General features: G+C 40.4%; 1 protein-coding gene and 1 pseudogene across 1 annotated transcript; one reads left to right on the plus strand and one right to left on the minus strand.

Annotated features, from left to right (window-relative positions):
- The window catches only part of LOC124018339, a 66,894-nt pseudogene extending 60,118 nt beyond the window's left edge, over nt 1–6,776 (minus strand).
- Nucleotides 6,777–11,144: 4,368 nt separating this feature from the next.
- Nucleotides 11,145–13,834, plus strand: LOC124043259 (transcription factor Sp9). Its single transcript, XM_046361648.1, has 2 exons — nt 11,145–11,275; nt 11,853–13,834. The coding sequence occupies exons 1-2, from the start codon at nt 11,255–11,257 to the stop codon at nt 13,143–13,145; spliced, it is 1,314 nt and encodes a 437-aa protein (XP_046217604.1). The 5' UTR covers nt 11,145–11,254; the 3' UTR covers nt 13,146–13,834.
- Nucleotides 13,835–15,870: the final 2,036 nt, after the last annotated feature.

Consider the following 15,870-nt stretch of genomic DNA (forward strand, 5'->3'; position numbering starts at 1 on the left):
TGTAAATGGGACAATACTTTCATGTTGCACACCGTTTAGTTGTTTAGATGTTTTCAATATTTGTATATGAATTTCTACAGTTTATAATTGATTTGAGGCTTTTAAGTCATTGAAATTTGGAGCTATTGAAATGTTAAAATATTGTCCCATATACATTGTGTAATTTACTGATGGTGCCTAACTAGCCCCATAGGGATATCGAATGTCAAACCAAATTGACCATGGGCATTAAGATCGGGTTGCATGCAGCTGCGGTCTGAATGGATGATTGCTTGGGTGCTGCCAGTTGTGGGCAGGACTGAAATAAATCCCGAGGAAAACTGTTACGGTACATTTCATTCCATCACATACTATTTTTTCCTAATTATCTCGCAAATCTTCGTTTTGGACCAGACTGACTTTTTGACCAAAATGATCCTATTTACACTTTGTAGTCAATTTTGACACTAGAATAAAAATGTTTCTGACTCATATCGATGCCACAAAAGGAGAAGTTGCTTATTACGTTCAGTTTCTCTTTAATCGTACTGTAGTTTTGCCATGGAGGCTACTGACCCTTTGTTGTGCCCAACCATAATCAAACGGTGTCATTTTGGGATCAGGTTACAATAATCTGTGGTTACAGGAAGCTGCTAAAGACTTCCCCTGAGTCTAGTTGTATTTCCCAACCTCAGAGTAGTGTGCAGTGAGTCTACCAAACCAGGCACAGGCCCTTTCATTAACTTTTCTCTGATTCCAATTCAGAGAGAAACTCCCAATAGGAATGTGAGTTTTGGGTCTGGCTTCATCTGCTCTATTCCTGAATATTGTGTTGATCTTGGAACCCAGCAGACAGAACCATATAGGCCTCAGTAAAAAGCTCTGCCAAATGCTTTCAACAAGATTCTACAGCGAAGTATGAAGTCCATTTTCCAGTAATTGTTCTCTTTACTAGCTCATTCTGGGCAGTGCATTGGGACACATTTCTAAACAGATGAAAAGCCTGTCGTTTTAGACAGTGATATGCAGTGCGCTATAGCCTGGCAGGTGGGACTCACGTGTCGTGTGGAAGATGCCATCGCCGCACTGATGTGGGACAGGAAGGCATTGCCCAGGCCCTGGCCAGCGTGAGCTCCCTTCACCAGTCCTGCTATGTCCACCATGTTCAGGAAGGCCGGTCACCTTGCTGCAGAACAGGTAGTAGGGGTTAGGGTAGTATATAACCAACAAAATACAGAAAAGTACAATGTTTGGGAGGTGAAAGTGTTCCTCAGGTTTTTACGAATGAATCAATACTGCCAGAGGAGATTGCCAGTGATCAGACTTTCTTGTTTTCAATGGAAAATATATATACGTCTTCAAAATCATGTCTGGGGCATTAGCGACCTGTCGCTGACTAATTGGTAGCCCTAGGAGCCCATGGTCCTATCAGCCCTCCCACTTAACGCAGATAAAGGAGAAACAGAAACCAAGCAGCAGCCTGTACACCAACACCGGCCCTACACCTTAATCACCCTCCTACTGACAACAGAGGTATGTGCCATACCTTGATTCATCATCAGGCTCCTACACTCTGGAATATGTGGTTGGAGACACAAGAGCTGTGACTAAAGGGTGATAGGGTTTATGTCACATTAGTCCTAGCAGAGTCATAATGCGTATGTTTTTGCGTTGCTCAATGCTGAACATGTTATACAGTCTCTTTCGCAACACCACCAACCCCAGAGAGACAGAGAGACAGTCGTTCCCTGCTGTGATTTATGACCCTCTCTCACATCAACCCAATAGGATGGTCTAACCTCGCTCATAATGACATACGATAGCCAGCCACTGACACTTAAATGTTATGGCCTCTTACTTAAAAGAAAAACATAACATGAAAACCTGCAGTTATCCCTTATGTGTATTGTAAAGGACTGGCAACTCAATGTCAACAAAACGTTTGTGTCTTTCATGTTGCAGTAGTGTACATTTGCGGTGGTCTACACATATTTGCCAGAGAGCCCAAGTCTGAAGTGTGAATAATACGTGAACAGTGAGACCCCATACCTGACAGGCTTGTGGAATTGGCACAGGAAATCATAGCGTTCATCTGGAATGGGCACTCGGCTTTCATTTGGGTCAATGGTGCAGAAGGGGAAATTCTCAGTTGCAGCTTGACTCTTTGTCAGTACGTTGAAAAAGGTTGACTTCCTAGAAAGAAAAACAGCAGAGAGGTCAACACATCCCAGAAACTGTTTGTGGATCCTGATGGCTTGAGGGTATGATGTTGGTTTATTCAAAGACCTCAGCAAAGCCTGCAAGGCAGGAGGAACATTTCATCTCCACTATGGGAAAGAGGTCAATCGAATATATTGAACATTTGAGCTTCCAAATCATAAATGTCCTGATTGTAAAACATTAAGACCATTTACAAGGTCAGATAATCCCATAATAGATCAATTGTGGTTGGAATCCAGGAGAAAATGACGTTTTTGATAGATATGAGCTGTTGAACGGGATCAGCCAAAACATAGCCCATGTCGTGCTCACTGAGAGATTTCTGTTCCACAGCACAAGCACCTCAAGAGTGCTTCAGGTTGCACTGACTACCCAATGAATGCAAGTGTAATAACGGCAAAGGCAGTTAAATATAATCCTGCACAGTTTTATCTTGGTCCCCTCACCTGATGCTCTCCGCATTTCAATGATTGGTTGGTTTAGACTCCAAAATCTACAAGACTCGAATTGCCTGGAGATTGCTGTGATGAAGCATGGATTCCTCACACGTCGCAGGATTGCTCCATCTGTTATCGTAGATATTTCAAGGATGTTTGAGATCATCCTCAGAAATATACAATCTGCCTATGATTTACAATGGCATATGAGGATATTAAGCGGAGCGCTTCCCCATGTCCCCAGACAAAGGGTATTGTATATAGTCAAAGACTATTTATATGACTTGACCTTAATGTTAATGAAGACCAGTGTTATTCTGCCTACAGTGGTGGACAAAAACATGTCGCTTCAATCATCTCTCATGTTTGTATTCATCAGCTCATCCCAGAGCAGGAGGCCAGTTGAACAGCAACGCTTGCCGGGTGGGGAGCAGGGTGAGGACAGGGGTCATTGTGAAGCCCCAGGCTTGCTAATGTTTCATACGGGAGAGAATATTCCCAGTGGACACACATGCTATCATCTCTATCCCTGTACAGTGGAAATGTCAGGAAAACTGCAAATGTCATAATGAGTGAGATGTTGCTGCTTGGCAGGCTTCAGGATTTGACAGCATGGTATCCTTTGTTGTGTGTTTTTATCTGGGTAGAATCTTGTAATACCCACTCATTAATCAAAAGCCTTTTGTGGCTGTTTATTCTGATCTAGTAGACTTAAGAGTCGGTTGAGATTCTGAATTATTGAATTAAATTTGGCAAATATAATCCCAGACATTACTGGTGCAGGGTTTGCGACCTTTGGGTTCACATGCACTGTACAGTGAAAGGTATACATACTCCTGCATCCACAGTAATGAGAGCCTTATGGCATGTGGCCTGAAATGAACTAGTCCAGAGGCTCTCAAAGTGGGGTCTGTACGCGTAGGTACTGCAGGGGGTCTGCGGACAGATCTCAAAATATATATATATATTAAAGTGGATTATTATTTATTTATATTTTATTTTAATAATATTACTAAAAACAGCAGATTAAACACATTTTTTGGAATAAGTTTAGAGGGTCTAATACAATACAATGTAATTTTATTCACCTACAATTTATGTTCTTAAAGGGCCAGTTTAGTCAAAAACTAGATTGTCTTGTGTTTTATATATATTTCCACACTATGAGGTTGAAAGAATACTGTGAAATTGTGAAAATTATGATAATGCCCTTTCAATTTAAGAGCTGTTTTAAAATAGCCTGAAATTTCTGCCTGTTTTGGTAGGATGGAATTTTGGCCAGCCTGGTGTCATCACCAGGCGGTAAAACAGTTAATAGACCAATAAGAAAGAGAGTTCCAAACCTCTCTGCAAATAAAAGCTCATTTTGAGTTTTCTGAAGTCGGATGTTTACATACACTTAGGTTGGAGTCATTAAAACTTGTTTTTCAACCACTCCACAAATTTCTTGTTAACAAACTATAGTTTTGGCAAGTCGGTTAGGACATCTACTTTGTGCATGACACAATAAATTTTTCCAACGTTTGTTTACAGAATTCACTGTATCACAATTCCAGAAGTTGACTGTGCCTATAAACAGCTTGGAATATTCCAGAAGATGATGTCATGGCTTTAGAAGCTTCTGATAGGCTAATTGACATCATTTGAGTCAATTGGAGGTGTACCTGTGGATATATTTCAAGGCCTACCTTCAAACTCAGTCCCTCTTTGCTTGAATCATGGGAAAATCTAAATAAATCAGCCAAGACCTCCACAAGTCTGGTTCATCCTTGGGAGCAATTTCCAAATGACTGAAGGTACCACGTTCATCTGTACAAACAATAGTACGCAAGTATAAACACCATGGGACTACGCAGCCGTCATACAGCTCAGGAAGGAGACGCATTCTGTCTCCTAGAGATGAACGTACTTTGATGTGAAAAGTACAAATCAATCCCTGAAAAACAGCAAAAGACCTTGTGAAAATGCTGAAGGAAACAGGTACAAAAGTATCTATATTCACAGTAAAACGAGTCCTATATCGACATTACCTGAGAGGCTACTCAGCAAGGAAGAAGCCACTGCTCCAAAACCACCATAAAAAATCCAGTCTATGGGTTGCAACTGCACATGGAGACAAAGATCGTACTTCTTGGAGAAATGTCCTCTGGTCTGATGACATCTCAAGACATCAGTCAGGAAGTTAAAGCTTGGTCGCAAATGAGTCTTTCAAATGGACAACGACCCCAAGCATACTTCCAAAGTTGTTGCAAAATGGCTTCAGGACAACAAAGTCAAGGTATTAGAGTGGCCATCACAAAGCCCTGACCTCAATACTATAGAAAACGTGTGGGAAGAACTGAAAAAGCGTGTGCGAGCAAGGCCTATAAACCTGACTCAGTTACACCAGCTCTGTCAGGAGGAATGGACCAAAATTCACCCAATTTATTGTGGGAAGCTTGTAGAAGGCTACCTGAAATGTTTGACCCAAGTTAAACAACTTAAAGCCAATGCTACCAAATACTAATTGAGTGTATGTAAACTTCTGACCCACTGGAAATGTGATGAAAGATATAAAAACTGAAAGAAATCATTCTCTCTACTATTATTCTGACATGTCACATTCTTAAAATAAAGTGGTGATCCTAACTGACCTAACAGGGAATTTTTACGAGGATTAAATGTCAGGAATTGTGAAAAACCGAGTTGAAATGTACTTGGCTAAGGTGCATGTAAACTTCCGACTTCAACTGTAGGTTGAAGACGACAAAGGTTAAAACAACGAGATTCTAATATCCCATAACTCTTTGCAACAATGGGACCAGCTATGCTAGTTAGCAACGGCACCGGTAATTAGTAATGGTCCTTGTAGTTGGCAGCGGTGCTGCTCCCAGGTTTTTACCAAGACTAAGATCACTCACAGACAGTCCTGGAAACACGTTTGCTTGAAAAATTGCTCTTTGGTAAGAAGCTATTTTAGTGCATTTTTAAAAACCATTTTAATTTAAAACAATCACAGTAAGGTACTTAATAGTTACCCAGAAATGACTTGTTTTTGAGATAAAAACGGCTGCATTGGAACATTAACTATGGGCAACATGGGCCTGGGAGGCTCACAGGGATATTGGCATTCATAGTACTCCACCAATTATTTTTTAAATGTAACTCCCCCGTACATGCAGAGTAATTTAAGCTTTAAAACTGTCTCTCTGCCTCATGTAAGACTGTGTAGAATTACAGCATATGTGTTGAATTGCAGAGTACTATAGCTTTAAAGCTGTCTCTCTGCCTCATGTAAGACTATGTAGAATTACAGCATATGTGTTGAATTGCAGCGCACTATAGCTTTAAAGCTGCAACAACAACAAAAACTCTCTGCCACTGACAAAATATCTCCAATTCCAGGCCTTTAAAATGTTCCTTCCCAGGACCCAAGCCTGGGTTTGTCCAGCCAAAGTCTGGACAAGTCTAGACTGCCAAAGTCTTAGTAAAACTCCTTGTATGCTATTTTTTTTTATCTCACTCAAGTTGTGTTCTGATTATGAGGGGGACCCTGAAGAATTTGCTATGACAAAATGGGTTCCCGGACCCAAAAAGTTTGAGAACCCCCTAGTCCAGTGGTTCCTAACAAGGGGTAGTAGGATCCCTGGGGGTACTTGACATATCCACAGGGGGTTACTTGAGAAGACTCATGAGACCATTGGCCTACTGGTAAAATACACATGAGGGGGCACTTCAGGGGTACTCTGGGCAGAGAAACATTTAGCTGGTGGTACAGTAACAGAAAGGAACCACTGCCCTAGTCAATGAATGAACATAATAGCTTTACACTAGCTCATGCAGACCATATAATGAATGAAGTACTTAAAAATGCATAGTCCATGTTTGCTAAGCAGTAAAAATGTATATTTTGAGTTTACATTTAAAGACTATAGACATACCCTACATTGGGCAATCCAACGATTCCTATTTTTAAAGAGGTCCCAAACAGTCCAATCAGTGGTGGTGGCTGCTGTCAATCATCTCCCTTCTGCTAACAAAAAGAACATGTCAATGTCCATTGAGAGTGAGAGCTCATAGTATTATGTAATCTAGGGGTACACATTCAGCTTTGGCCTGAGCTACTGTAGTATACATGAAACACACCTTCTTGGGAGCCATTGCCTTTTCTTCAGTTTGCGCTGGCTACTAAAACTGCACTTAAAGAATAGTGAAAAAACATAAATGCACGACTTAGAGACAATAAGCTGATAGGTGTCTAGCTAACACCACGCTGATGTCGACCGTACTAACGCCCTGCTCTCAAAATAGGACATGATTCTGCTCGAAATAAAAGATGACACCGGTAGCTTGCTAAGCTGACCAATGTTTCTACATTTAAACACACACTTGTTAACATTAGGCCTAGTATGCCTACTCTACTTGAGCTGAACTTAATTGTGTCATAGAAAATGTACTGGCGCATGTACATTGGAACACGTAAATACTTTTCATACCTGCCTGACTGTGTTGTCTGGCACAATGCATTTGACTTGCTCCACATGCTCTTACAACTGATTTCAAACGTACAACACACCATTATAGGTTACTACAGGAGTTATTACAGGAGACTACCCAAGAGTCAAGCCTATAACCAAAATGACAGTCTCTAACACAGAATATTACAGTGGCAGGGTGTGCTGGTTAGGCTGTACCTCATAACAGGGAGGGTTAAATCAATGCAAGTAAGCAGCTGGGAGATGACTACTCCTTTACCAATGTGAATCTTCTATGCTATTCCTTGCCTGAGCGCTGGTTTTCCCCTAAGGGTTATCCCCCTCCCGAATATTTTTTTTCATCTTCTTCTGAACACGAATATGATTGTATATCAATCTGCCTGTTAAGCAACATTGCATAGTGAATTTCAGTCTTTCCCACATATTCTTTAAAAAAAAAGCTTCCCTTGACAACCAGAAATGTACAAACATCGGATGGAAAAATGTGAAAGGTATTCAGCAATAATTACCATGCAAGGGCGGGGACGAGAAATAGGTTGAATACTGTACATTCGAAATGAATGGAGAACCATATGACATGCAGGTCTTTGCATATGCAAATAGCCATCTCACTTCGACGATCTGGGGCGTTAGTCTACAAATCATATAAAAGGAGATAGACCTACTGTGCATCTTCATATAGATTTGACAAGATAAAAATAACACGGGTTTATGAGAAAATACATAAAAAATGAAGTAGGCTACCACCAGTATGACCCAAAACACCACCATCTTTATCTGCTTGTAGGCTACTTATAAAATAAATTAAAAATCCCTTTTTAAATTAATAAAATAACTTTCATACACCTGTTTTACGATAATTATATAAACGATCATGTAAAACTACTTAGAATTGAAGCAAGGCATCATTGACCCTAAACTGTTTCATCCCATGGCCAGAAACAGCTGTAGGCCTGTGGATTTCAAACAATCCCGAGCATGAGATTACACCGATTAGTTAATTGTCCACAAATAAACTTCCCTCAAGGCCTAAAGAAATTAATCCGTGCAGGAACTGACCAAAAATATTGCTCTAATCCAGCATCCTGCATCGTTTAACATGCATCAAACGAGCCTCTAATAATATAGATTTGAGGCAATCAAATGCCTTTTGTACCAATAATGTCAATGAATAGGTCTGGATTAATCATGTATCTTTTGTTGTTGAACGCCTTGATCGATGCAGCGTCACTTAGCCTCACCACAATAGATGCACGACGTTTTGTTCTACCAAATAAATCATTTTCATTGTTTAAGGTACATTGATCAATCTAATGACTTGTAATAGGCTCATAATTGCCACAGAAAAGTGCTTTCGGATGGAGTCCTGCATGCGAGATTCAACTTAAAATTCTCACTCGAATGACACTGTTCAAATATTTTTCAGGACAAGATTTTGTCAAGGATGCTGGCATTCGGTACCAACCGTTACGCACATTGACAGGCTATCACATCTTTATTATGGTAGGCCTACATGCAATTGTATGAAATTCCAAACTCAAGTACATGTGCAACGCCATTCAAAATTAGTAAATAGTCTTAACACGGTTTCAAAATGAGTATTGGCACTCATGTGATCAAACATTTTGGCAACAGCTGTCATAATCGTTGTTTTAGTGCTCTTGTGTCCCTATCTGCCTACACCGCTAAAGTTTGTTGTTTGTTCGTTATACATTATCTTACGACTTCATAATATAAGTCTTTCAATAATCAGTTAGATGCTGAATCATGTGGGATTAATCACTCTAATTAAAAGCCAGTACTCCATCGAAGGCATTATCTTCCCCTCGCTCGGTGATAAATGATTCCTCTTTTATTTACAGACAAAAATAGAAATCCAGTATAAAGATCTCGATAACACCAGAATGTGATTATATACAGAACATCAACAACAGATAATCAACAATAATGACACGGGCCTTATTTTAACAAAAAGTGCATGACACCAGACAAAACATCTCGAATTGTAATTACAAAAATGCCAAAAACGGTAAGAGAAATGAATTCTTACATGCTCAGACACATCTTATCAGACACTCACGCTGTTCGAGCTACTTTGGCATTACAATCAAATTTGTTTATGCAGAATCGACATTTGATAGTGCTAATAGCACTCCACTCAAATTGCCATGATTGCAAAAAAAAGAAATGAAGCAATTTTCTTGGCTCCGTTCGATGGATTTGATGAAATTGTTTTATATTCGCCTCTCTAAAGGTGGGGATTTAAAGCAGAGAGAGCCTTTGAACAAATTGCGCTTGCCTGACTGGCAGCATTCAAGCGCTATAATGGAGCATTATTTGCCCGTTTTGAATACTGTAATGCACAGCTTTCAGTGAAGCCTTTCTCTGGAAAATTGCTTTAACTTTTAAAGGGATGATGATTCACACCAAAGCAGGCCATTGTTACATTATGTCATTACCCCCTAAATGTTTAACAAGCTGTGAAACACGTTGACATATATTGCATTGTGATCTTTAAAAAAAATGTATCTAGAGAAAGAAATTTGGCGAAAAAAAAGAGGTAACGTTGATGAGCTCCCCAATGGGTTTTCGATGATTCAATTGTATCTCCAAACGTTATATTTAGTTATCCTAAATATTTAGTGTGCAATGCTCTATGGTTTCATTGTGCCATATGAAATCAGCCTGTGTCTGTTGAATGAAATCCATTCGCCAGGCTGACATGAGGGGAACAACATCTCCTGTGATTATTATGAGAACGTCTGCAATATTTTTTTTTAAATAATTGTATTTTAGTACAGTTTACAGGCTGTAACTCTTCAGAACACCAACCACTCATCAAGTTAATTGTCACTTTTTTAATTGACCAAAAATCCCCCCGCACACACTCAAAATACACGCGTAAATTGGCACAGACAGGCAGGCAAGACTGGCGCTTCACGCTCACGCACGTACACACACACGTACACGTACACACACACACACACACACACACACACACACACACACACACACACACACACACACACACACACACACACACACACACACACACACACACACACACACACACACACACACACACACACACACACACACACACACACACACACACACACACACACACACACACACACACACACACAGTTTACAAACAAGTCCACGATGCTCTCTTTAACGCACACCTGGCAACGTCGCTTGAGCCGATGGAAACATTAAGATAATTCACCGGTTGAATGACATACCTTGTATTGCAAGCGTCTTCACTTCAGTCAGCCATTACTCAATGACAATGGGTCAGCTTATTGTATTTTCTGGCCTCCTGGTGAGAGTACGGGAACTTCTGCTTAAATTCATGTCCATGGACGCTGTGAGCAAGCACATGCCCTGCAAATGAAGACGTTTCCATTCCTGAAAGTGCATGACAGCTTTAGTTTTGACAAATATGAAGGCACCGTAATTCTTATAGGCCTAGATAATTTTTTCAATAATCACCAATCCCCTTATGTCATGTCATGAAACATAAAACATTTTTGGGACTCCACGAGGGATAAATGCCAGTGGCAGCTATAGCCTACATCAGAACAGTATCCCTCACAATAATATGCAATTAGAGAAATCCGTTTCAATAAGAAGCTGCAGTTGAAATAAAACAAGACAATTTGTCAGAAAGCCTTAGGAAATGCAACAGAGTGCGTCACCTAACTAAGATATATCATATCAAATGCTTACCTCTTTCAGAGGACTGGTTTACACCAAAATGAGCTCGATTCTACAATGAAAGGACACATTGAGCCTTGATGAGAGAATACATAAAATGTATAAAAACACCACATCGTGTCTTGCTTGACAGTCAGAGTCGCACAATAGTTATTGATTGACGTGAATCTTTTAGCGTTTCTGTCCTTCGTCGATTCTCTCATTGGCTGACATCGCCCCCTTGCCAATAATCCAGCACTTAGATTGGCTGCTTGCTCTTGCCAGCTGTACTTCAAAGAACGCGCTCTCTACAACTAGGTAGTGTAGGAGCTCCGAGCCAAGAGAGAAATCGTGTGACTACGAAAAAGCACAGTGCCTGAGTCGAATTGGAAAAGTACACTATTGCAGAATTGTGACCAATTCAACATAGCAAAGGCCCTGGATATGGCTACGTCTATACTTGGGGTAAGGCGACAAAATATTAGTTTTCAATTCAATGCGTAAAACATGCGTGAAAGTAGGCTTTATACTTTGTCGCTTTCTAAGAAGTTTGTGGTCAATGTTGTTTAATCCTTCAGCTTTGTTGGTCATAGGTATTGAAACTGCTTGTTTATATGTTGAACATCGTGACTCATATCGGTTTATAGACCACTTTCCTCAATCAAAAGAATTGTAGCTTTTGCCAACTTTCAATAATAGGCTATACCCAACATTGTGAGCAAACTTTCGAGACACGCAGTCAACTGAGTGACATTACTGTATATCCTCGATGATTGTGGCTGTTTATTTGGTTCAGTGGATATTTGGGTCACATTTTGATACACTCTTTATGAATAAACATTTTCAGTAAATTACATTTTTTATCCATTATTACGGTAAATAATTTTGGAGCCTGCAATAATTGCTATCCAAACAAGATTGACAACCGGACGGTTGGTGATCACATAGGCAGACGCAAAGTATACTTCTAGCAAATACATGTAGGCTCTATTATTTTCATTGCTTGCAATGTTCTAAAATACAGATATTCATCTCTTTACAGGAAGAACCACGATTTGGAACTACCCCTCTAGCTATGCTGGCTGCTACTTGTAACAAAATTGGCAATACCAGTCCCCTTACCACTCTACCTGATTCCAGTGCGTTTTCAAAAGGCGGATTTCATCCTTGGAAAAGAACCTCCTCTAGTTGCAACTTGGGATCCAGTCTCCCTGGATTCACTGTAGCAACAAGCCGCGGATCGACCGGACTAACATCAACTACTGGCACAGGCAACAGCGCGTTCTGCTTAGCCTCCACCTCCCCGACCTCCTCTGCGTTTTCCACAGAGTACAGCAGTCTGTTTTCCAACTCTGCGAGCATTTCGTCCCAAGAGTCTGGGCAATCCGCCTTCATCTCCAAAGTCCACACATCAGCAGAAACCCTGTATCCGAGGGTAGGGATGGCACATCCGTATGAATCGTGGTACAAGTCTGGTTTCCATTCAACCATCTCGGGCGATGTTACGAACGGAGCGTCCGCGTGGTGGGACGTTCACACCAACCCTGGCTCATGGCTCGAGGTCCAGAACCCTGCAAGCTCACTGCAGACCTCCCTGCATTCCGGGACCCCCCAAGCCATACACTCTCAGCTCAGTGGCTATAACCCTGACTTCTCCACTTTGACACACTCGGCATTCAGCTCAACCGGTATAAGTCCCACGGCATCTCATCTCCTATCAACTGGCCAACACCTGTTAACACAAGAGGGATTCAAAACAGTCATTCCATCATACTCGGACGCCTCTGCCGCCAACGCTATGATTTCAGGTTCCAGTTCTGGTTCCTCAAGGTCATCCAGGAGGTACTCCGGCAGAGCCACATGCGACTGTCCGAACTGTCAGGAGGCTGAGCGGCTCGGGCCTGCAGGGGCCAGCCTACGGAGGAAAGGACTTCACAGTTGTCACATTCCTGGCTGCGGTAAAGTGTATGGCAAAACCTCTCACCTTAAAGCCCATTTGAGATGGCATACTGGCGAGCGGCCCTTTGTCTGCAATTGGCTTTTTTGTGGCAAAAGGTTTACAAGATCAGATGAACTTCAGAGACACCTCCGTACCCACACCGGTGAGAAAAGGTTTGCTTGCCCAGTCTGCAACAAGCGCTTTATGAGGAGCGACCATTTGAGCAAGCACATTAAAACCCACACTGCAGGTGGTGGAGAAGGTAAAAAGGGAAGCGACAGTGACACCGACACCAGTAACCTGGAGACCCCCAGGTCCGAGTCCCCAGAACTCATTTTAGACGGGGTAAACCCCAGAATCACGATCAAGGACCCATCTCCTCATGACGAGCCCTGAAGGCTGTTATTTGAATGACTTCGAAACCAACTTTATAAAGCAAATGACCAGTAGGCATCAAAACTGGCACATGTAATAAAAAACGGGCCTAAGGTTTGAGAGACAGTATTGGAGGAAACAATTATTTTAGGCAAAGCATTTGAAAACTAAAAATAATTAGATCTTACCACCATATTGATTGAATTTTCAACTCGTTATTAACCATCAAACGAAAAGCAGAATTATTCTATAGGCTATTGTAAGAAAATGACTATAAAGCTGTCAACTTAAAAAATGAGCTGGAGGACATTTTAAACGGATCAGTGCGTAAAAGGGGTAAGTTAACCGAAATGAACTTGGTTGGCCCATGTGAGTCGCCATCATCTTGTACATATTGGCAACAAACAATGTGTTATTTTCATGTAAATGTTAATTATGATTGTTTTATTCGTGTTTGGGATCCTGAAATTCAGGGAGTTTACTTTTAACGCACTTTGTGGATATGTATGTACACAGCTTTTTAAATTCAGTTAACCATTTCATTTCTTTGCTAAAAATATATAAATGTTTACTTGTATAAAATCACACGTACAAGCCTTTCATTTTGTCATAATTAAAATGATGTCAAATCTGAGGCAGTAGTCATGTGATGGGAATGTTTTACTATCTGGTGTCCCATATTTGTTTTCATTATTCCAAATGAAAATAAATGATGAAAAGGTAATTGATTTGATCGTAAATAAAGACGATTGCCAAACGTAAAATGTAGATAAGCAAGAGTGTTCATTACATCAAATCAATCATACATTGCTGATATAGGCAATCGCACATAGACTTGCATTCTCTCTGAGGAATAAATCAATAGGCATAGTAAATGGCCGGAAAATACATTTCATGCCCAAATGAAAATCGTGTTAAATGGTATTAATTATGACTTGGAGCACATCGCAGCCCCCATGTGTCTTGTATTTGCGATTAGGGATTCGTGTCTTATCAAATATCTAATTAATCTCCGAGACAATCATTTGTTCAGCTTTACTTTATCTGGGGGCTTCCGAGGGGGTTTTGATGACAAAAGGACTCCTGAATATTTATTTTAATTGTCCAAATTAACTGCTTTAATTTGCATGTCAAACGGAAAGATTGCAGTCCAATAATAAGGACACAGCATCTCTAAGCTTTGCTAGAAACTATACACTTGATTTGATGTTATGGGAACTGTTGAAAAAAAATGTAAAAAGGAAAGACGGGGTAAAAAGCCATATGCAAATGTTGAATTTGAAATGCTCTTGTCGCGGCGCAGTCAAATGGTCCCCGCGTGTTATTTGAATATCAGTGGCCCCGTACTGAAAGGGTTCAAGGATGCTCTCTGAATTCTTTGTGCTTACCCAGTGCAGCGTCCGATCTCAAAGAAAAACCCGGGGAATAATTACAGCGTGAGCCCAGGCCTGGGAATACATTAGGGAGAGGCATCTCATCCAGACAACCTCTTCATGAAGAGGAAATTCAATTGACCAGAAGGCAATGGAGGGAAATTATTTTCATTTCCTTTTGTGTGGCTGGGTTTAAAAGAGAGAGATCAGGAAAATAACGACCGAAAATAACATTTACATGTTCTATAACGATCACCAAATTTGAGTTCAATAATAAACAATTAAAACTGAAGACTAAAATGCCAAAAAAAACAAAGGCATATATCATATATTTAGCATTTAATATCAATGTGATATTATAAATGCGCAGGCATGATTTAAAATAAAATAGGCCCATTCAAAACCAGGCTACTATAATATAGACTAACAAATAAAAAATCAATGCAACCTGCAGTTGCAAGTGTGCTTATTTTTTAAATGATTAGCTGTTTATTTGCTGTGAATTTCTGACGTTATTTTTTCTTCTTCTGGAAAATATTTTTCATAAAACATTTTGTATTATACTGTAAATCATTAACATAGTTTGCAATTATATGGCTACAATAGGTGGTTCAAATCAAAACGATAAGTGCGTCCAAATGCTTTTGGGAGAGAGACGCCTGGTGTTGCGGACAGTAAGTGCTGTCAGTTAGCGCTTTGTTGCTTTCCCTGGAATGCCCTCTCACTGAGCATTAGGCAGAAGTCATCTTTGTTTTCAAGCCACAATAAAAGAGAGATCAAAGAAGAGAACCAGTGCGACGTTACGGGACACATTTCGCTGCTAAAGGGCTCACGCCATTCTCCTCGTCCCCAGGGTAAAAACAATGTCCGTCATCTCACAATGGAAGATGGCAAAAATATTTTTCTTGTGATAATGACAAAATTACAATTCATCAAACCAATTGGATAGCCTAAAGCATTTAAAGTATAGGCCTATAGATGCACACCTCCCTGCATTATTGGAGTTAAATTGGCTACACAGAATATACAAATGTGAAGCGACTGAAACAAAACGTTGCAAGTAATTCTCGACTTTTTTTGACCAGGAATGATCAAAGCATATCATATCGACATTAGTTATCCATCTAAGCTAATTGCTATGGCTTTTCCAAAAATGTATGGCTCCCAAACCAATACCGACTCGTAGGTTAAACTGTTCAATAGCTCAAATGAACCCCAATGACCTCATGGTTTCTTCGGTTTTGTCCATCATGGTGATCTTGTCATGCAGGCAGCTTACAAGTAATATCTAAAGGCCAATAGGCACGCAGTGTTGCGTAAACCATGCATTGAGTTTTACACTAAAGGTAAAATTACATGCATCGACTTCAATT

This window comes from Oncorhynchus gorbuscha, linkage group LG01 (genome assembly GCF_021184085.1).
Source record: "Oncorhynchus gorbuscha isolate QuinsamMale2020 ecotype Even-year linkage group LG01, OgorEven_v1.0, whole genome shotgun sequence".
In the NCBI taxonomy this organism is placed as follows: domain Eukaryota; kingdom Metazoa; phylum Chordata; class Actinopteri; order Salmoniformes; family Salmonidae; genus Oncorhynchus; species Oncorhynchus gorbuscha.